This window comes from Genypterus blacodes, unplaced genomic scaffold (genome assembly GCF_046128005.1).
Source record: "Genypterus blacodes isolate CSIRO-AG114 ecotype Tasmania unplaced genomic scaffold, CSIRO-AGI_Gbla_v1 ptg000062l_1, whole genome shotgun sequence".
Classification (NCBI taxonomy): domain Eukaryota; kingdom Metazoa; phylum Chordata; class Actinopteri; order Ophidiiformes; family Ophidiidae; genus Genypterus; species Genypterus blacodes.
The window spans coordinates 3033809-3057077 of NW_027466874.1; the positions used below are offsets into that span (position 1 = coordinate 3033809).

At 46.7% G+C, this 23269-nt stretch overlaps 1 protein-coding gene across 2 annotated transcripts in view; it reads right to left on the reverse strand.

Annotated features, from left to right (window-relative positions):
- The window catches only part of LOC143003676 (disks large homolog 4-like), a 63707-nt gene that overhangs the window by 9302 nt on the left and 31136 nt on the right, over positions 1 to 23269 (reverse strand). For both annotated transcript variants that reach the window (XM_076154451.1, XM_076154450.1), the window contains exons 5-13: positions 15757 to 15810; positions 13429 to 13479; positions 12740 to 12864; positions 12460 to 12629; positions 11535 to 11671; positions 11251 to 11395; positions 10924 to 11056; positions 9593 to 9749; positions 8651 to 8753 (exon numbers count right to left, since the gene is read on the reverse strand). In XM_076154451.1, the coding sequence (XP_076010566.1) occupies positions 8651 to 8753; positions 9593 to 9749; positions 10924 to 11056; positions 11251 to 11395; positions 11535 to 11671; positions 12460 to 12629; positions 12740 to 12864; positions 13429 to 13479; positions 15757 to 15810 (1075 nt within the window). The remainder of the gene's footprint in view (positions 1 to 8650; positions 8754 to 9592; positions 9750 to 10923; positions 11057 to 11250; positions 11396 to 11534; positions 11672 to 12459; positions 12630 to 12739; positions 12865 to 13428; positions 13480 to 15756; positions 15811 to 23269) is intronic.

The following is a 23269-nucleotide window of genomic DNA, read 5'->3' on the forward strand; positions in this document are numbered from 1 at the left end:
GTTTTAGCTTTTAAACAGAAAGCTGCAGCTCCCAGAGGTCTCAGCTCGTCTTCTTCTTCTTCTTCTTCCTCTTCCTCTTCAGTGGTCCGCTGTATCACATCTCTTGGGGGTAAACAGTTGATGGAATGATGCGTCGGTCGATATTCTGGAAATTCTCATTAAAACCTAAAAGCTTTCACGACAAACAGGAAGTGTCAGTTCCCAGCTGTTGATCCACTTTTTGTCACATTTTCCAATACATTTCCGTTTAGTTTCCATCTCACTTTCACTTCTCGCTCAGTTTCCCTCTGCGCTTAACTTTAACTTAACTCACCTTCGCCGCTTCCCTCACTTCAATGAGAAGTAGTCAGCAAACAGCCACACAGCGGCCAGTCGGCCAATCGATGCAAAGTGCATGGATGTGCTCACACACTCAGCACGCAGCCTGAGCTCCACACTAGCAGCTTGAAATACACTTTAGTGACTATTAAAGGACACGATTTATCTGAGGCCTTAAAAACGTCACGTTATTTATAACTGGATACATATTAGAGGAAACAACACAGGGAGGAGAAACAAACGACGTCCCAGAAGCCCCTGAACAAACACACGGATGACATCGCCGCTGGCAATAGGCCGGAAAAACCCAATTTGAAGGATGTCTGTGTGTGTGTGTGTGTACCCGAACCATTACTGAGGGGACTATGGAATCTAATTAACCCTGAGTAATTCAATCACACCCAGAGTACACACGGTCATTCACTCACACACATGAACACACCTACACACGCGCGCACACATTGATCTGGAACCTGCAGTATTCCTGGCTTTCCCCTCCCTTGCTCCCTCTCCCTCTTCTTTCCCCGTTTTTCTTCCTCTTCCTCGCTGGCTCATGTCCCTGATTTCCTCCCCAAAACGTCCATTAATCTGACACACTGACACTCGCCGGCACAAACGACTAAATTGTACTGAAACGGCTTCGAGCAGCACACGCCCCCCCGCCATACTCACACACTCACTCACACACACACACACACACACACACACACACACACACACACACACACACACACACACACACACACACACACACACACACAGGTCTGACAGGGAGAAGCTCAGAGTGACATTATCTCAGGTGGGAACTATTTCAAATCCTAATTTTCTGCAGTTCTTGGTTGTATTACTTACCACAAAGGTAAACCTGTCAACAATTTTGTCATAACTGTTTTCAAGTCAAGTCCACATAGTCAATCCCTGACCCATCTATGAGACGACCGGGGGGGCCTGAGAGAAACCACAGGTGAGACAAAAGCATGTAAAGATATATAATCCAGAGCAGAAGCTGTCAGAGCGTCACAGAGCTGAGGTCCTTATGAAACCAGCCAGGAGAAATTCTAGTCTCTGACATTTCCGCGTCTGACCCCAGTCTGACACTCCGCCCTCACACCAGCAGCAGACCCGAGGCAGCCAGCACACACTTTGTCCACTTAATGGTTGAGCTCAGACTTCTCGCAGTAAAATTGCGAAGAGGTCGATAAAATGTACAGACAAAACTTGAAGATCTCAGACAGAGAGAGAGAGAGAGAGAAGGAGAGAGAGAGAGAGGAAGAGAGAGAGAGAGGAAGAGAGAGAGAGAGGTTGCTGTATTTCTGCTCTATTATCTACATAACAGTGTGTTGCAGCTGAAGATGATGATGATGATGCCGGTGCTGCACAAGAATCACAGCATCAATCTCCATAATCTTTGCTTTTGAAATTGATAAAGCGAGACAGAAGACAACTTGAGTCCAAACCAGGAGAGCCGTACCTAAACCACCAGCTCAAGAGAATCAACAGAGCAGAAGGCAGGGATGGAGCGGAGACCTTAATGCTGCATCGCCGGCCACATCGCCTCTATCCTCTCTCAAATCGCCCGCCCCCCCCAGGTCCCACCGAAGGTTTGAAGAGGTAAAACTGAGCTACAGGCGCCATGGTAACAAGTCAATCAGCTCAGTTCTTTCTCTCCAAACTCTCTGTACTCACATGCTGCCGGCAGACACGCAGGATCAAAGCTCCACCACGCTGCTGTGACGCCTGCACAATGCTGCTTCTGATCAGCGCTGGTGTGTGTGTGTGTGTGTGTGCATGTGTGTGTGCAGGAGAGAGAGAGAGAGAGTGAGAGTGAGAGCGAGCGAGAACGAGAGTGGGGTTTGCTGCTAGAGAGAGTCCCAGGATGCGAGTGAGCGGAAAAAAGAGAGAGAGACGGCATATGTGTGTGTGTGACAAGGAGAGAGAGGGGGGGGAGAGGGGAGAGTCGGGAGAGGGAGAGGGGAGAGTCGGGAGAGGGAGAGAGAGAGAGAGAGAGAGAGAGAGAGAGGGAGAGAGAGGGAGAGAGAGGGAGGGAGGGTGAGAGAGGGAAGGAAAGAGAGAGAGAGGGGAGAGAGAGAGAGAGAGAGGGAGGGGGAGAGAGAGAGAGAGAGAGAGAGAGACACTAATGGCAGTTCCACATTGAATCCAGCATGTGAGAGGTACAGCAGCGAGGTGTGTAGGCTTGCATGTGTGTGTGTGTGTGTTTGTGTATATGGGTGAATATAAGTGTGTGTAGGTATGCAGGAGTGAGAGAAAGAATGTGTGTGTGTGTGTAAAATCAGTACATTGCTGCTCAGCTGCCACAGAAACAACAGATGCTTAATTCTCTCTCTTTATCTCCTGTTTGGTCACCCCTCCCCCTGTTTGATAGCAGCTTGCTCCAGGGCAGAGATAGACACACACACTCACACACAGACGTGCACACACAGTATCCCTCAGGTCACTCATGCAAGAGGATGAGTTGATGCCAGGCTCTCCTGCCCTACTTTGGCCCAGGGAGTGCACGCACGCACGCACGCACGCACGCACGCACGCACGCACGCACGCACGCACGCACGCAACCTGACCGGGCATTTTTCTTGTATAGATTTTTGTGCAGCTTGATTAAGTTCATTAAACACTCAATCCAGGTCTCCTTAATTGATTTCCTGCAAATTTGTCTTCAGCTTGGCAACGAAACAGCAAAAAAGCTTCAATCAATAAAAAGGCTGAAACTTTATGTCTCTCTCTCCCTCTCTCTCTTCTGCCCCCCTCTCTCACCCCTTCCTCTCTCTTTTCCTTATCTTCCATCTTGCTTCACGCAGGACTTTGACAGATCTCGCAGGCTGAGGATCTTTGTGCTCACGTCGCACCTAACATCAGCAGACACAGAGCCGCCGCACGATGGACGTCCACCGTGTCGACGCACGTCACTCCGGTGCCACTCTATCAGATTAACGGCGAGAGAGGAGGAGCGCAGGAAGAGGAGTGGAGAGAGAAAGAGAGAGACAGAGAGAGAAACATGACAAAATGAGTAATGGCTCTGAGACTCTAATTCCCTTCTTCACTCCCTCCTTCATCCTATACCTCTGTGCTCCTTGGCTCCTCTCCTCTGCTCCCTTGAGGAGCATTGTTCCTCCTCTCTGCATTGTGCAGCAGACCAGCAGCTCTCATCTCCATGTTTTCCTCTCGCATCTCACCTCCTAATGAAGACTTTGAGTTTTGCTAGAACGCCAGAAAGTACAAATGCCGGCCAATCGATCTAAGCACCGGAGCTGATCAATACTACTTCATCTTATTTTCCTCCTTACAGTTATGCAGCATGGATTTTATATAATTGTGTGATGGTTGAGATCCTATTTTACTGCAGTGACATTTTCTTCTTGCAGGATTGCACTGCTGAACTCAAACAGGAAGCTGCCCTGTATAATTACAGACTTCTGCTCTATTGGACACATTCAGTTCGGTGCCTTGCTCAAGGGCACCTCCGCAGTGATAATGAAAGATGGGTAGGTGCCGAGCCTTCGAGCACAAACAATTAATTTCCAATTTTACATTCAGTTTTGTGCTCGTATTCAGTTTTTGCCGTCATTATTCACAGATTATGCATCGCTTCTGCTCCCACAGGGATAAATAAAGTTTTATTGTCCAAAATTCCAACTCAAAATGACATCTCAGGTCATGAGAGCACGGAGGCAGAAACTAATTCTGAGTGAGAGCAAACTCTGTCCTACCCATTGAGAGAATCCTTCCTTCTTGCCTTTCTGCTCACGACAACCTCGCAACGGATCACTTCAGCCGCATAAATAAAATAAAACCTTCACTTTGGATGCAGCGGGCGAGTCTGTTTTATGAGCGCGCATAATCATATACATTTGGTTGACTCATGGCCGGTCTCACTACATCAACAGTTTCCTGCCTGGCTTAGACATCCTGTTACCAGGCAGTGAGGGGAATCAGCCCCCAGCCTGCTGCAGCCTCGCCGACACACGAGCCAGTCGATACAAGGCTCCGCTCTAAAAATAGCCGTGCGGGAGAGCCTCATCTATAATTGACACGGTACAGTAATCTATATCTGTATTGATCACCTGGTCCGATTGCAGAGGAGGTATAAAGGAGAGAGAGAGGAGGTAAAGAAGTCAGATTTGTCTTGTATTTCGTGTGCTGGAGATCAGTTTCAATGGCAGAATTAGTAAATGTGTTGATGACAAGGAGGAATCGTGCTGCTGATCTCAAGCTGTCACAGGCCAGGTCCAAACCCCGCCCCCCCCCAGGTCACACCTGTGCACTGACAGTCAGACCATTACCACTGAAAAGCAGTGACAGCGGTAAAGGAAGAAGAGGATGTGACAGGTGGAAGAAAGAAGAGAAGAAAGCGAGATGAAGATGAAGGAAAAGCTCGCTGTGTTTACTGAGCGCAGGACACACCAGCGCTGAAAGTTTGTGACTACGTTACGTTACGATCATTTGGCAGACGCTTTTATCCAAAGCGACTTACATTACATTACCACCCTTCGCAGAGAGGGGAGCAATTGAGGGTTTGGTGCCTTGCTCGGCAGGGGCTCGAACCGGCGACCCTCAGGTTCCCAAGCGGAAGCACTACCCACTGAGCCACTGCCTCACTAAAAACACAGACATGAAGTCACTCTTAATGTTTTGCTTAACAATATGAGGAAGATGCACATTCACACATACAGACACACTTATACACACACTGTGTAATAAGCAGGCTAACACAAGCAATGATAACCCTCTCTGCATCTGCATCACCTTCGTATTACTGCTGACAGCTACCGCCTCTGTGTGTGTTATGTGCAAGTGTGTATGCATGTGTGGGTGTGTGTGTTCTCAAGACGGTGTGTGTGTATCTGCGGCAGTTGTGTAATCCCGATGACTAACACTGCTGTCATCCAGCAGGCATTAAAAGTCCCACAACAGGAAACATCATGGCAAAGAGGAGACGGCAACTTAACGTACAATGCTGCCAAATTCCAGCTCGCTAATGCGTATTGTAGAAGCACACATTGGGAATTGAACCAACAACCCTTCAGCTACGAGGACATTATTGATCTATTTAAGTTAGATGCTCTCTGTGTGTGATGGTTTGTTACAACTTTGCAACGCTTTAATGCGAAGAAACCACACGGATCTACTTCTGCTCTTTCTCGCTGCAGCACTGTTCTGCATGCTGAGTGAAGACAGGTTATTTTTAGGTACGCTCAGGTCTCTTGCTCTGTTCAAGGATTGTCACTGAAACCATTTATGGACGGCGCCACATGTGGAAACGTAACGTAAATGCAAAGTTAAGATGGTAACAAAAGGAACATGTTTACAAAAGCACGACTTGTCCCTTTAAAACGTGTGGAGGAGCCGGAGTGCAAACATAAGTGACAACAACGACAGAAGCAGCAGCAGAAGAAGAAGAAGTCGTCACATCAGCCATTTTTCCAGGTTGTCGCTGTCGCTGCACTGCTGACGTGACAGAAGCTGACATTACTGCCCACACACACTCACACACACACACGCACGCTCTCTTGAGGTATTGAATTGTATGCATGCATAGTATTCATTCTTCTGAGTTCTGAGTTCTTCACCAGGCACAACCTTAATCTGCTTTGAAACATAACTCCAATCCACAAATCTTCCAGATAAAATCCAGTCTGCTGACACACACACACTCACACACACACACAGTTGAGGTTGAAGTCGTTTTGGAGAATCGCCTTCAAATTGCCTTAAAGTGGGCGGAGAGAGACTTCTGCAGGACTGACGCAGGATAAATGCAGCATGGAAGACTTTTCACTGACAAATGTGCTCCATCTGCTGAAGCTCAGATAAACACACATCTAGATCTGCTGCATCAGCGGAACTGGCTCATACCTCCACGAACACACACACATACACGCACACGCACACACACACACACACACACACACACACACAGGGGCGCAGACGCACACAGTTGCGGCACGTGCTGTTTTTGGTCTTTGTGGAGCTTGTCTGGCCTCAGTGGGCACAGTGGTTAATGTAAATAACAGGAGGCCACCCACACACACCCACACACACCCACACACGCCCACACACGCCCCCACACACATTTCACAAGACACACACAGATCTTTGCTCTCCTCCCCTGGTGGAGATCTTCATGAGTTCCTGTCTGGTTGGCAGGAAGTGTGTGTGTGAAACAGAGGGGGTGCTCCTGGCTGCTGCACGCCATCGCCACGGGAACGGGACGAAAATGGACCTCGGTGCTGACCAAAGCTCAGCGTGGACAGAAGGTCTGATACCACGTCTGTTCAAGACTCACCGGTGTGGTCTGCAGGAGAGTCACGACTCCGACATATTAATACACACACACACACAAGATAAAACAGGAAAATAAAAGCATCTATCCGTCAGTTATATGCTTTTATTTATATATACTGTATATCTGCACTCACTGGTGTCGCTGCTCTGGATGCAGCTTTAATATAACAACAGCTAAAGTGCCAGAATGCAGGAGTTAATAATGCAGAAACTACACAGTTATATCTGTTTATAAGTAACAGATAGTTTGACTCACTGTCCTTCAAAATAATCCCAATGTCATTTCCAGGATGTGTAAAGTATATTTTTCCAGTCTGATCTTAATAAACTTGTGTGTTTTCTTCTGTTATTCTCTACCTTTGTATTTCCTGTCAGTGTTGATTCACTCCCTGCATCACCACATAGAAGACAGACACATATTGACCTATTTGACAGGTAACTCCTGCACAAAATCTATTTGCCTTGCTCATGGGTCTCTGGGCAGGACATCACCCTTCCTCCCTGCAAACCATTTCAGGTGATATTCTGCCACCAACAGTTTCATCACCTGTTTTTCCTCCGTCTGTTCTAAACTCTCTCCTCACTTCCGCCAAAACATTTTCTACCTTCACAGCTCCATCGCTGACACTTTCTTCTTCTTTTTTCCAGAAGTCTCTCTGCATTGCATTTCCCCCCCGGCTGCCTCAATGTCAAACTCCATTTCTTTATCTGAAAGCTCCTGCTGTATTTTTTTCACAGCGCAGCTCACAGGTGGGTCACAACCCTGGAAATCATATTTTCCTGTAGCTTATCTCTGTTGGTGTTTATCCTTTAAATCAGTGCAGTCTGATTGCTTGAGGCCCGTCTGCTCTGGCGACCGAGCTTTGCCTAAAGCTGTCTGACCCCTCTGACATGTCACTCTTCTAATCCCGACGCCCTCAGAGGACGATCGGGTGAATATCCCCAGCTGACTGGAACATTGGAAGAGACAAACGGAGTGGAATGGAGTAGCACAGTGGTGTTTTGGTATTCAGTCGTGTTACTGTTGTGGCTACTAAAGAGTAAAGTAAAGCCAGAAGAATTCACCTACAACACCATTAAACCTAATCACCATTTAGTTCATTTGGGTGCACATGCAAATGAAACTTGTACTTTGATCCTTATCAGGGATGTGTTATGTTTTGCTCTGTACTGTGCTGGACTACAGTAACACACTCCTGGACCACCTCCCTCTCTCTAGGTAAATAATACATGGCTGACCGCAGCCCACCCACAGCACCTTGTTCAGCTCACTCACTGCCAAAGCAGATCAAGGAACTGGGAACTTGATGCTGTGTGTGTGAGCGTGTTTGTGTCTTTGTGTGTTTTCCTGTGGTCCCCTCGCACTGTGGTTAATGCAGCCAATCAGAGGCTACAACCTGGTTTCCTAGGTTACTGTCACTCCCAGTAGACATGTAGTCCAGGATGCTGCTTGTTGGGAAACCTGAACTATGTCGCTCTCTCTCTCTCTCTCTCTGTGTGTGTGTGTGTGTGTGTGTGTGTGTGTGTGTGTGTGTGTGTGTGTGTGTGTGTGTGTGTGTGTGTTTGTATTTATCCATTTAAGCACAAGTTCATGTTTCAATTCTGCTGCTTCCCACCACCTGCAGAGCTTATGTTGCTGTAACAAATGCATGTATTTTCTCTGCTCACACACACACACACACACACACACACACACACACACACACACACCGTGAGTGGGGACGCGTCTGACACCCTGTTTATATTTGGAGCTGTGTGTTCTCAGGTGCAGGCCGGCAACTGTAGGTGGCATAAACACACCCACAGCAAAGTGCCAGATGAAGGCGAGGATGCTGAAGCTGGTCCCACATCATCATCATCATCATTTACTCAACAAAGCTGCTTCTGTTTCCCAGCCAAGCAAAAACACCTTTTTTTTCTGTGCCGTGATAATGAGCATAAACACAGGCGGGATGATGGACCAGATGAGTCTAAATGTGTGTGTGTGTGTGTGTGTGTGTGTGTGTGTGTGTGAAAGCCTGCATGGACTCACCCTCTGGTCTATACTGCGCTACTATGGTAACCGTCTGTCCTGCGTTCTTCAGAGCCGCAGCTGCTTGCTCATGCGTCGCAGTGGACAGGTCCACCCCATTCACCTAAACAAACACACACACACACACAGACAATTAAAGCCCACATTCTGGATCAATAGTAATAAATGTATAGTGACATGAGCAGGGCCATGAAAATGGTTCTCAGCAGGTCAATAATTCACTGGCCATGGTTGTGTGTGTGTTTGTGTGTGCGCGTGTGAACTTTTTTAAGACTTGTGTTATGTATAAGAGCAATTTTATGTTAGCATTTGTCTACATGATTGCACCATTTCTCATTAAAAAGAACACATTTAGAACATTCTATTTCTGCAGGCAACGGCAAATCCTGTTTAAATCTATATTTCACATTGGTAGAACATAACATTCTTTATGAAACACACACATTTGACACACCTGTCAGCAATATTGGGCCTGATTACTCTGATGGAACCTGTATGCTTACATGTAAATATAATTACTAGTATAGGTGCTGACAAAATGAATGAATGAAATATTACCAGACTTGCTTCAATTATTACTTCAAAGTGCTACTATTCATTTTAGGACTGACTGTAACTGTAGTAGTACTAGACACTGTAAGATGATCATCTCTTGCCATCAGGGGAGACTTTCCTTAAAAGTCCCACACGACTCAAGACTTAAGAAGCAGCTTGAATGCATGCGTCGCTTTGGATAAAAGCGTCTGCTAAATGACTGTAATGTAATGTAATGTAATGTAATGCATGAAAGGCAAAAGGAAAGTGCAAACGGACGATGATTTGGCGTATGACAAGTCAAAACCTGCTGCTTGATAACAGGAGTATTAGATTCTTTGACATTGTTGGTGACAGTAGTTGTGGTAGGTGTTCTGATGTGTGTATCTCTTGGCTCTGGGGTCGTACCGAGAGGATGCGGTCCCCCTTGTGTAGCTCTCCGCAGAGATCAGCAGGACCTCCAGCCAGGATGAAGGAGATGAAGATTCCCTCTCCATCCTCCCCTCCAACTATGTTGAAACCCAGACCTGTAGACCCTCGCTGGAGCACCACCCGCCTGGGTTCCCTGGAACAAATGAACACAAATCAAACATTTTTTCAAAGATTTGAAAAACAAAATAATCACACCTGTATTTAATGGTAAATGTTTTATAAAACAAAATACTTCTCTTATCTACAGACACCTGACTTTAAAACAAAGTTCATTCACAACATTGACCAGCAGATGTCAGTGTTGCACTGTATGTGTTATGCTGGATCACCACTGACTGAAAGTAGTTACCATGGATAGATGTAAAGAACAAAACCAAACAATCAGTATTTCCAGGTAAAATATTTAAAAGGGTTTGAATGAAGGCTCCGTTACATTGAGTTCTTTCAATGAACTTGTTAAGGTTGAATGTTGAGGTCATCACTCGACACCTAACCTGTCAGTGAGTTACCAGGCAATTTATAAAATAACATACACTGTAAATGTGTGAACACTGGGTATTTGCATCACATACTGAAGATCCCATGTGCCATTTTCTTTAACAATAATAAAGTGGTTCTGACAAGGTCAATCAACAAGGATTTACAGCGTTCATCTAAAAACGTTCATCTGCTCACTTTATATATGGAGAACAGATGCTGAAATGTTGCACACTGAGAATATTTATTAAAATATGACCCCTCTATTTTGCATGGCGAATGGCTGAGAAAGCAGGAAGAGGATGAAAGAGAGTGAAGGAGCGACAGAACCAGAGAGAAGAAAGAAGGAGAGAGGGAGAACAGAGACGGGCCGACGTCAGAGTGACCAGGCTGAGGCTTATCAGATTTATTACAATAAAAGTGCCCTGATTGGCCCAAAGGCTCCATGATGGAATGAGTCATACTCTGGTAACCACGGAGACACTGGTTGAGTGACAAGGCTTGTGATAGGCTGTAATCCGTCCATTAAACTGGATTAAAGACAGTATGGCAGCATTGAGAGCATGTGTGTGTGTGTTTGTGTGTGCGTGACTGGAGCCTTCATGTCACCGATCAAAAACAAAACCACCATCTGCCTTTCTGCCTCTTGCTGACACACACACACACACACACAAAGATGCTCACTTCTCTAGCTGGAGTGGTGAGTCGTCACTCGCTATGACTGGCCAGGTTTTGCTGTGGTTGATGTGTGTGTGGTGGATAAGTGTGTGTGAATGACGGATGTAAGGCAAAGGTCAGAGGAATTTGCTGGTGCGCTTGTGAGGCCTCACCTGTTGACGTCATCGTCTCCAGTCAAGGTCCTAGGTAGCGGGGAGTATCTGGGTGTGGTCAAAGGGGCGGGGCTTACAGACTGGCTACCACTCATGTAAGGGCTTATGTGGTTGTCCTGGTGCGGTGAGTAGGCTACAAGAAAGACAGACACAAATAGTTTTTATTTTCATTTCAATCTATAATACTTGGACTGATGATATATGAGAGGTCAATTGGTAAAATGTTTCTTTGTAGTGGTGACAACACAAATTTAGGGTCTAGTGGGCTTCATCAGAGCCAAGTTAGTGATGCAGGAGGACTGTCAGTGTGTGTGTAGTCGCACTCACAGTTAGTGACGTCAGGCGGAGGGAAGCTGTCGTTGATAAAGAGTGAAGTGTGTTTGGCCACGCGGAGGTACACAACATCAGGAGTGGACTTAAGAGCAGCCACTGCGTCCTCGTGAGTCACCTCCTCCAAACAGGCCCCATTTACCTGGAGACACACAAACACACAACAACTTATAACACACAAACTCAAACAGACAACATTGAAACAAAGACGCACAGCGGTATACTAGGAGGAAGAGAGCATGATGAGACAAGAGGGGACAGAGGGGACAAAAGTCTCTTACAGCCACGAGTTTGTCTCCGATCTGTAGCCGTCCGTCTTTGTGAGCAGCTCCGCCCTCGATGACTTTGGTCACGTAGATGCTGTTGTCGCCCGGGACGTGTTGGTTTCCGAGTCCGCCCGCTATACTGAATCCTAAACCTGAACACCAACACACCAAATTTGTGTTTCACATCTTCAGCAACAAAAGTCATCAAAAATCATCCATTTAGTCACATTTCACCCATATTCTATTTGGCTTTTGTTGTTATATTCTCATTCTTCCCCTGCTGAGCTCATTTGTTGCAGCAGCTCTACTCTATCAAATCCACACTTGCACTCTATCAATCTAATCTAACACTCAGTGGTCACTTCATTACACCTGCAGCAATCCAATGCAATCTAATACAACAGCCCTGCAATTCAGCCCAACTTTGTTGACACTGTCAGAGAGGTATTGATCCAACACTGATTCAAGTGAGGGGCTGTAGTTCAGGCCTGGGTATCACACACACACACACACGCACACGCGCACACACACACACACACACACACACACACACACACACACACACACACACACACACACCTGAACAAAACGCTTGCAGTGATTTCCGATATTAGAACATGAGTAAGATGGGTTTTCTATAATCGAATTCAGATTTAATCTAATGATAGAATGTTGAAGTGATGAAAGTGATACGTTAAACCTTGTGGAGATATCTGGCATTCACTCACCAGGTCTGTAGGTCTTTGAATGGATCCCTGTGCTATTACATCAACAGATCAACGCCACAATAAGAGCTAAACGTATTTTCTGGATTCACAAATAGAGCAGCCTTGTGCTATAATTCTCAGCTGCTTCATGTGGACAGTACAGACATGTCAGGGTCAAATGTGACTGTCCACTGAGTCGTCCATTCCTCCTGCATGTCTCTAGGTTGTCTCACCTTTGGGCCCTTTGACCAGCTTGAGGTCCATGATTCTCTCAGTGAGGCTCCTCCTGCGCCGTATGCACAGCCTGACCAGACCTCCGGCCTCCTTCAGCGCCTCCACCGCCCCGCTGTGGGTCACGTCCCTGACGTCCGTGTCGTTCACCCGCACTATACAGTCGTTCACCCTGCACCACAAAGTCACGCAGAGGGAGGAGACATTTATCAGGAGGTGAACAATGAAGGTAGATCTCCTGAGCACAGATGTTACACTCTGTGTGTGTGTGTGTGTGTATACCTGAGTCGTCCATTCTGGGCTGCGGCCCCTCCAGGTATAATCTTGGTGATGAAGATGGAGGGGTCTTCTCCAATGTGAGGGTTATCAGTCCCACCAGCAATACTGAACCCCAGGCCAGAGTTACCCTACACACACACACGCACACACACGCACGCACGCACGCACGCACGCACGCACGCACGCACGCACGCACGCACACACACACACACACACACACACACACACACACACACACACACACACACACACACACACACACACACACACACACACACACACACACACACACACACACACACACACACACACACACACACACACACAAACACACACACATCTTAATCTAAGAGATCATCACATGAAAGTCCTCTATCTCACTGGCTAAGAATCAAGCATCATGTGTGTGTCATGTGTGTGTTTGCATGAGTCTTTAAAGTGGAGCCGGCCAAGCAGACAGAACCAGGTCACAGGAGAATAGAAGGACAGGGAGAGTGATAGAGAGTGAGAGAAAGGGAGGAGGCCTCGGGGCGAGAGGAAGGGGGATGTAGAGACGAACACCAGGAGAGAAAGAGAAAGAGGGGGGGGGGGGACAGACAGACGAGAGCTCCCAATGAAAGACAGGAGGGTGAGATGAAGGGAGAGGAGACCAGGTGGACAGTGTGTCCCTCTGATGGTGTGTGTTGTTTTACCCGTTCTAGTGTGATTTCCTCATACTCATAGTCGGCTTCTGTTCCGTTAGCCTGAAAGAGAGAGAGAGAAACATGTCAAAAGAGGACGAGGAAGGAGACGCACATCCACCCGATGCAACATTTCAAAGTTAATTTGATTACAGTCTGCTTCAACTGCTAATTTAATATTCCTTTCCAACATTAAAACACACACACACACAAACACACACACACACACACACACACAGACTTAATTCACTTTACGTTTTACAATCCTCATCAAAGCTGTAAAATGATGAGTTAAGACATTTGTTTGATGTTTGAGTGACGCATGAATCAAAGAGATTAAAGAGCTTATGTGCGCTTTAATGATGATTTACCTCTGATGTCAGGATTAAGAGCCAATCAAAAATGAGCTCAGCCTGGACTTCCTACTCTATAAAGAATATTAACGTTTACATCTGTGACTGAATGAACAGCGTGCAGCATTAAAGCTGATCTGAATGGACGATTGTGTGTTTCCCTTTCAGCTTATACTGAGAGATGAGTGTCTTGTTTCTGCCTGCCATGATAAACCCCCATGCTATAGCTGCCACACACACACACGCGCGCACACACAAACACACCACACAAACATTCGAATGGCATCCCAGTGGCCCGTGTAATCCTGTTGGCTGTAATCTGTGTCTCCATGCAGTCAGATTAGTTTAGATATTAAAATCCTGCAGTTTCACAAAGAAAACAAATCTACAATCAGACACAATGTATAGAAATATATAACTAACTATGAGAAATCAGCTCCCAAATTATTCTTAAGAAGTTGAGGAAAAATTGCATGGCCTGGGTTGGGGGTTCCAATCCCTCTGTAGCTCACTTATTGCAGGACGATCCCTCCATACTGAATATACTCATTAAAAGAGCTTCAGTTTAAAATAACGGTGACTAAATTGTTTATTGCTACTAATTATTGGAGAACAATCCACATATTGTCCTCTGCTATTGTTTTGTAAGAACCCGCCTGCCGTCTCTTCTGATCTGAAGCACTGATTGCCCCCTGCTGTACTTGTCTGCAGCAGGCAGTAATTCCACCGCAATTACAGAATAAACATATCGAACTATTACAGGCGCGACACTGTGGCAGCTGGTTACCAAGTTAAAATCTGCATACGTCTAAATTTGGACTGAGTTCTGTCTAAAGCCAGAGCGCCGCTGCAGAGCACAAACACTCACAGTCCTGCACAGTGGAGCTGCACGGTGGTGCTGCACGGCCTGTGGCAGTGCTGCTCTACAGTCACATTACAGTCAGAGGAAAGGTTACCACTTATCTAAAGTAACGATGTGAAAGGCATTACTGCACTCTGCACCACAGCAACCGCAACTCAATTCAATTAAAAAGATATTCCCGCATCTGACTGATATAGCATCATGACCGCAGTTTGGAAGATTTTAGAACACACTGCCACTATACATTATACAAATGAAGGGATGAGACATAAAGCATCACCACTGCTGTCCACTTAAGCTGTTTTGCATTAGTGTAAATATTTTAGGGCATTATTTACAGGGAACAGGAATTCATTAAGATACTAACAAATACACAAATACTACTGTAGATATGAAGATGAAGGGAGAGAATGGAGTCTGAGTATAAATATGGCTCACGCTTTAATTAAACCCCTTTAATGGTTCAGTGAGACTTGTTTCTGTTCTGGTTAGTCTGCATGTTATAAAGTCGTGCCACTGAAATGAAATCAAAGGTGGAAATATGTTTCAGTGTGGAGGCGCTGCAGAGGCTTCGCAAGTACACAGAGGATCCTGCCAAAGCTGATGTTACACTCAAACATATACTAAATACGTGGGGTTATGTGTGTACGGGGAAGTTTCTGGCTCCAGTTCTTCTTGTTAATGATGAGGGAAACGTAGAGACGGATTACGGACAGCAAAGTAATCTTCTCAGGTTCAGTAAAGCCAGAGTGATTTGCTTTCTGTGATCTAGCAAAGCCATTTCCAGCACAAACCTTCTCCACATACGCATCACAAAGGGAATGAGAGGATGTAAATGAATAACGGCCTGATAACACAACAGATGCAGCGCTGCTACGAAAGTCAAAATGTACAATCGTACGCTGAGCAATAGAGCTGCAGTCTTGACAGAGGAGCAGAATCCGCCTCGAGCAGGTTGTTCTGGTTGGTCTGCCCAGCTTGGGGAGCTGCTGATTGAGCCTGTGACCAGTATAAGCCAACCATACACACTGATACATCACTGACGCATTGAGTGCCCCCTCTCTCTCTACATACTGTACTGTGTGTACTGTGTGATACTCTGTGTGAAGAAGCAGTGGTACTCACATATGGGGGGGTGTCCACACTGTCTGCGTTGACCACCACAGGAGGGGGGTTGGCCTGTGGGACAGAACAGAGGTTGTAATAAGGACATAACTTAAAAAAGAAAGCGGTAACCTTCATAAAACACACACACAGAGCTTTAGTAGCGACTTACTCGTCTCATGTTCTGGTACAGCATGCTGAACACATCTGCTACAGGTCACCACCACACATACGCTGCATGACATGCTGCTCCACCCTGATATCAGACGGCTCTACTACCCTCACGTCAAACCGCTCTGCTAGTGTGTAAAGCTGCTCTGCTCTATGTGAAACTACACAACACTTTGCTGAGACGTACTAGAACTGTAGTACTCAACAACTGCACTTTACTGCTCATGACACACAACTCCACACCAAAGTCTTCCACGTCTATTTCTTCCCTTCTTGTGTCGCTCGCTCTCCTTTTCTCCCCCTCGTGCTCCTTCGTCGTCTCCTCAGGCTCCTGCAGGAGTCCAGGATCTGGATCAATCACAGCTGGAGGAGCTCAGCAGATGATTGTCCACATTATTGTCTCACCTCTTTCTGTTTGCCCCATCCCTTTATACACCAGCAGAGTAAAGGTCAAAGCTCACGTGAGCCCATGCAGCAGCCATCACCCTGCTCCATCTACACCTCTCCTGTCGTGCCACTTCTTCTTCTTCTTCTTCTTCTTCTTCTTACTTTCTGCCCCGTGAAAGCGTTTACCCTCTGCGTTTCATAATCCTCGCCTCTAAATAACAGCCAGGCTCTCTCCCGGTTCTTGTTATGTGGCCCCAAAGTCGATAAAAGAAAACACAAAGTATCAGAGCCGACAAACGAGCGAGACAACCAAATGGTCAGACCACCCAGACTTCACACCATCGGGGGAATGCAACAGAGCAGCGACAGCAGCACTATCCCTCCACGCTAATCTCTTTCTCTCTTTCTCTCTCTCCATCCCTTCATCTCTTCACTCTATGCCTCTCTCTGTCACACACACACACACACACAGCATCGCCACTACAGCTCCCTCCCTGACCACACTCCTACTGTCATTCAATGTGTCATTCAGGCTGGCAGGATTGCTTGATCCCACATGGGAGAAGAGAGAGAGAGGGAGAGAGAGAGGGGAGAAAGGGGGTGAAAGGGATCAGAGGGATTATAGGTATTGTGGGAGGAGTCAGATCTGCTTGCTCAACAACAGCAATGAGGAGCAGAGGGTCCAGTCGGATGTACACAAATAAAGAGAGAGAGAGAGAGAGAGAGAGAGAGAGAGAGAGAGAGAGAGAGAGAGAGAGAGAGAGAGAGGGAGAGAGAAACTGACAAAAAAGCAAAGCAAAACAGCTAATTGCACCATTATAACTATTATGGATATTGAGCACACAGGCATGCTGACAGTTGCAGCTGATCGGGGGTCTGTGTGTGTGTGTGTGTGTGTGTGTGTGTGTGTGTGTGTGTGTGTGTGTGTGTGTGTGTGTGTGTGTGTGTGTGTGTGTGTGTGAGAGTTGTGGCTGCAGGAGAAGATGATGATCACTGTACAGCTTGATACTGTATGAGATGCAATTATTATGATGATCTTCTGAGGTCTACCTGACTTACTGAGAGTTCTTGCAGATGACACACATTGATGACATTGATTGGTTACTTCTTATGAGACACATGAACTGACATTGATAAGCACATCTTCATCATCAGAGTCAACACGAGCACTGGACCACAAAGTTCTGGATGCCAGTACGTCGACCACATAATCACACAGTGATCTTGGTCTCTGATCCACGGTTCATGGATGAATATATGGATGAGCAGATCATAGATCATAGAGCTTCTTTCTTCCCAGCTCTTAACGAAGCTCTATCTCCCTCAGTGCACATTTAAAGTCCAACATTACAGCTGATTTGAATGGAGGCCTGTAACCTTTATGCCAACTCACCGCCCACCGCGCCTCCTGAGGATACGTTGTCTATCATTAGTTGTCTAAACTTAACCTGACTCCTACTCCGTTGCAAATTACACAGCAATTCAAACTTACGCATGTTTCTCTCTTTGTCTATAGATCTGCACGTGTGTGTGTGTGTGTATGTGTGTGTGTGGCGGGGGCGGGTCAATGACAGAGTGACAAATCCAGTTGTTAAGGCAGCTGGTTGCTCCATTGACACGCCACGTCAGAGTGCATGCTTATGTAACATCAATGTGTGTGTGTGTGTGTGTGTGTGTGTGGGTGAATGTACAACTACAGTCATAATATAAACATAATATCCAGCCAGAGTTTGTTAATTCCTCTATTCAAATGAGTTGTAGTTGTTCCATAACTCCACACCGGCTGTGTATTCTGGAGTCATTATGGCCTACAAACGGTCCGGCGTGGCTCAGATAAAGATCTGCACACCAATAACAGGGAAAACACACACTCACACTGCACAAACAGGCTGATCTGCTACAAGCAGGCACTCACACTACTCCAGGTCTGTCTGGTCAGAAATTCCAATAAAGTTTATTCAAAACCATAGCCGTCACACAGAGGTACAAGTATCATCTAGGTGCAAGAGGTTTCCTGCTCTTCAGGTGGTCTCACGTCTCCTTACGCCAGCGTGTTTGTTGTTATTGTAGCTCGGGGCGTCGCTGCTATAACTGCCCTGCATGGATTCACTGACCAAGCCCAGCTATGAATTTGGGCGAATTAAATTGGGGATGGAAAAATCGAATTTGGACACCACTTTAAAATGTTGGACATTTGATCCAATCGGCTGAATTAGGAGATCAACCAGTCAATCAATGCAGGCTGAAATTAATTAACGACTGTAAATTCAGTGTTAAATATCACAGTGTTAGTACTTCTCATATTACATAGGATCGTATTCATATATTGTGTGTGTGAAAGTGTGTGTTTGTTTGTTTCCCCTCCCTCATTAGCATAATCACCAAGCTATCAATTAGATGATGGATCATTATCAGATTAACTCAAATTAAGGAATCCGAAAACACTGATGATGCTCAGGAGCAATTAGTTCAAGTACATTATGACACAACAACAAAGCGTACACAAAAACAAACACACAGTAGAACTGAGCAGCGCCTGCACGTGTGATCAATATCAATACCATTAAAGCAAAACATCTGATGTCATTTCTTGGGCGAGGACAAGCCAGTGCCCAGTTGAAACACACACACACACACACACACACACACACACACACACACACACACACACACACACACACACAGCTCCACCATAACATCCTAATTTACAGTGAAACTCCACTTAGCTGATGAGCTAATCAGATGGAGCGTGACTTTAATCAAATCAGAACAGCCATGATAATCACTTTAATCAGCCCATTGCTGATCACCGGCACCACCTGGCAGATGCAGCGCAGCAGTGACTGGAGCTGACCGGCAGAGGAACAGCTGGTGTTTGAGTCTCTCTTAATGTAGACAAAACCACGCAGCACTGGAGGATAAAAGAGCGACTACCATGGGTTTGATCTCCTGCTTTTACAGAGAGTTTCATCCCCGACTCAAAACACAAACTGTCTTTCTCCAGAGGCGTACATTTTGGACCCAGAATGTGTTGCACTGGAAACTCAACAACAAATTCTCTGCACCTTCATACCTTCTTTACCTCACCAATTAACCTGCCACATTTGACGATTAAAGTGAAACAAAACAAACACTTATCATTGGATCGGGAATTGCAACTTCCCAACATTCCAACTTACAAGTTCAGTAACAATGACTTTGAGACACAGTGTCTTCTAATTGTATAGTTAAAAGTAAAAACAGAAGCCGGCGTTGACCCGGCTGACCTCATCAATGTGGCTTGATGGCCTTGAACACACCATCTACAGACATCTATCCCTCCATGGTCCCTTCCTGGGACCCCTCGGCCCCTCCCTCTCCACCTACCTCTACGCGGGCGTGTATGCGAGGAAAGTGGTGTATGAGCGGCAGATGTGGGGCCACTTCGATGGAGTGAGGGGTCCAGATATACGTATCGTGGAGCCACGGCTTGCACCCGGCCTTGCCCTTGGCTTTGCTCTTTGTCGTACTCTTCCTCATGCTGTCCCTCAGGCTGGGCAACTTCCCTCTGGAGCTCCTGTTGGCCAGTTTGGTGGGCAGGGTGCTGTACCCATAACCCCCCAGACCGGAGCACACGGGGAGCTGAGGCGAGTGAAGCTGGTGGATGGACAGAGACTGGGAGGCGTGAGGAAGAGGAGGGTGGCAGTCATGGTGGTGGTGCAGTTGGTAGTGCTGGTAAAACTGGAGCGGCTGGTGCTGCTGTCGGCACATGTGATGTGTGGGTGATGTGAACATGTGAGCGGAGGAGGCCGGCGAATGAAGCTGTAACTGTTGATGGCTCGGCGACAGGTGAAGGTGATGGCGGCTCGGCGAGTGCAGGAGATGTTTCGGTGACTGTGGCGCCACCTGGTGACTCGGCGACGGCGGAGCGAGCTGGTGACTCGGTGACGGCGGTGCTATGTGGTAGAAGCTCGGCGAGGGCGACGGTAGTAGATGATTGGGCGAAGGACAGCCGTGGTTGGGCGAGTGCGGATGTTTCCCCGGCGAGTGCAGCGGCGAGGGCTGCAGGTGGTTTGGGTTCTGCTTGGCGTGCAAGTGGCTCCTCGCCGTCTTCGTCTTTCCCTTGCCTGTCTTGCTCTTTGCAGAACCGCTGCTGGATTTCTTGGGGCTACAACAGAACTCGTGACTGTGGAAATAGGTCGTCATGGATACAGAGATCTATCTATAATATATACCAGAGGAAAGAAAAAAAGTGATCAGATGTGCCGTAGTATTCCTCTTTATCTTCTGTATCTACGCTCACCACAGCCTGCAGATCAAGAAAAGAGTCAAGCTCCCTCAAAAATCACTACAAAATGTAGGTCAACCATTCCTACTCTGTGTCCTGTGAAGAGACAGAATTCCTTCCCTTTGCCCTATTAGAAATACATTTCCCACTTTTGCAGCCATTAGTTCCATTTCTTCCTCTCCATGTCTGGTTAAAGTGCATCAAAAACAAGCTGTCCTCCTTTGTGTGTCACTCAAAAACTGCTCCTCTTCTTCATCAGCGTGGCCCTTCAGGATGATCAGTGTGGAGATGCAGCGATGCGAGGCGGCATTGTGAAAGAGGAGAAGATGTGGACCACTTGGACGAGTTTCTGTTTCCTTCAGGTCAGTCGGCGCTCCTCTGCCGATGATCCTCCACTCCAGCGGTCAGTCAGTCAGATGGAGGAACTTGTATTCATGTTATCTATGATGTCACAAACTTGCTTCGTATCTGCAGCGCTGATCTTAGGTTTGATTCCCAGTGGATTACACTTTGGCGTCCATTCTTAACTGTATTTGTCTTTTTTGTCTTCTTCTTCTTTGCGTCCATTCTAAGTCCATGCAACAGACATCTTCATGCTAATCTCGCCCTCTCTTGCCCTTCTTCTGGAACCTCTCTCTCGCCCTGTGTCTGTCCCTTCCTCCCTCTAATTCTCCTCTCTCTCTCTCGCTCTCTCTCGCTCTCTCTCCCTCCCTCTCCTTCTCTCTCTATCTCTCTCTCTCTTCTCTCTCTTTCCCAGACTGGCCAATTAGGGGCTTCCCTGAACTCCTGCACATGACAGCAGCCAGGCATGACTAATCGATAGGCAACTAGGGAGGGTGATACAGTGTTCAGGGCTCGGCCAGCGGTGTGTGTGTGTTTGTGTATGTGAGTGTGGCTACGCTGCACCGAGGGCTGTGATTGGCTGGAATGGCTGGTCCCTTCCATCAACCTTTGTCATGTTCTTTTGAAGCATCACAAGGCAGGCCAGGTCAGCTGGAACACATTCTGTGAAACGCTGATGTGTGTGTGTGTGTGTGTGTGTCTATGTGTGTTGGCCTACTTCCTTGTTAGAAAGTGTTTGTGTGTGTGTGTGTGTGTGTGTGTGAATGTGTGTGTGTGTGTGTGTGTGTGTGTGTGTGTGTGTTTGTGTGTTCTTCCATTAAGTGTCTCCAGGTTTAATCCTTGCTGAGGGGAATGTGCAGAGATGTAGATTACTCTCTAACACACTCACACTCTCACACACACACACACGCATGACACAAACTTCTATTACATAATATAACAATATACAAATATGTGCCATGGCTCGCCTAAAACCATCAGCCATGTAAGAAACAACGGCAAATAAATGACAAACGCATGTCTGAGGACGGTTAAGAGAGGCTGTGTGTGTGTGAGAGTGCGTGTTCCCTGTGTAAGTGCTGCTCATGCTGCAGGCTAAGCGCTCTGTCAGGAGAGGAGGAGCAGGAGAACAGGCTTTTAGCATCGCACTGCTAAATGAAGCCACTGCTAATATAGCACTGGAAAGGGGGGCAGGAGGGGTGTGGCCTGATAGCAGGGTGCTGAGAGGGGAAGAGGAGAGAAAGGTTCAGCTCCACCCTCATGTACTACACACTGTTTAGGATCAATCTGACAGCGTAGCACAAAAGTCACAAATGACACCAGCTGAGCCTTCAATTTGGTGACTTTGCCTAAAATGTTTAAAACCTAAAGACTACAACTTCCACACTTTTTCAAACACAAATTGAGAATTGATAGGACCCAATATGGTCGCGCTTAACTCTGCAGGGACAGAATATGAACGAGGACGAAGACAACAGGAGGACAGGAGGACATTCACACTGATCCAAACAGATGCAGTAACTCAGGCAGGTGTTCTTCGTATCTCTACTTCCTCTTGGCTGTGATTGGTCAAAACATCAAGAAGCTTGTTGTGTCCCTCCACAAACTTTGCCCACTGGCGCCTCAGAAGTAGAAAAGGCGACAGACACGGACAAATGATGCCAATCCTCCAGTTTGTGGCTCCTCCTGTGATTTCTCTGTCCTGTCCTGTCTATGGAAACTAATGGCTGGAGTTAGTGTGTGAGTGTGGACGGAGCTCAGCGCAGCAACAAGAATCAATAATCAGCTCAGCTTCCAACTCCATCAAGTGCAGCACAAACAGTGTGATACTGATAAATACCAGCAGGGGGGCCTCAGACTCTGCAGACAGAAGGAGCAGTGATGGGGGACTGGCACTGGCTCACACACACACACACACACACACACACTGCACGGTGCTGTTCTGTGGTCATTACTAAGATCTTCTCATTCTCAGCGAACAGACATAATCATCTCTGATTGACAGCATGCATGTTATCGTACCACGATAGCACCGCATGTCTGACAACAAATCGATGTCTAGCAGACAGATACACACGCACACGGCGGTGAAATACACACACAGGCATCGGGGGGGTCTATCGCTAAAATGCACTCTGTATATACTCAATCATATTAGGTCGTAATAGGATAGCGGAGGTGGAAAATGTCATTTAAACGACACTGAAGCTGACATTTAGCCACTGTAATCATCAGGCTTATCAACCGAGCGTGTTTATCACAGGCATCAGCTCCATTAACATTTAAAAACACACACAGAGCAGCTTTCTTTCTCTTTTGCTGTGTGACTCAATCAAAAGCGAATGGCAACCACGATGGACGGACAGA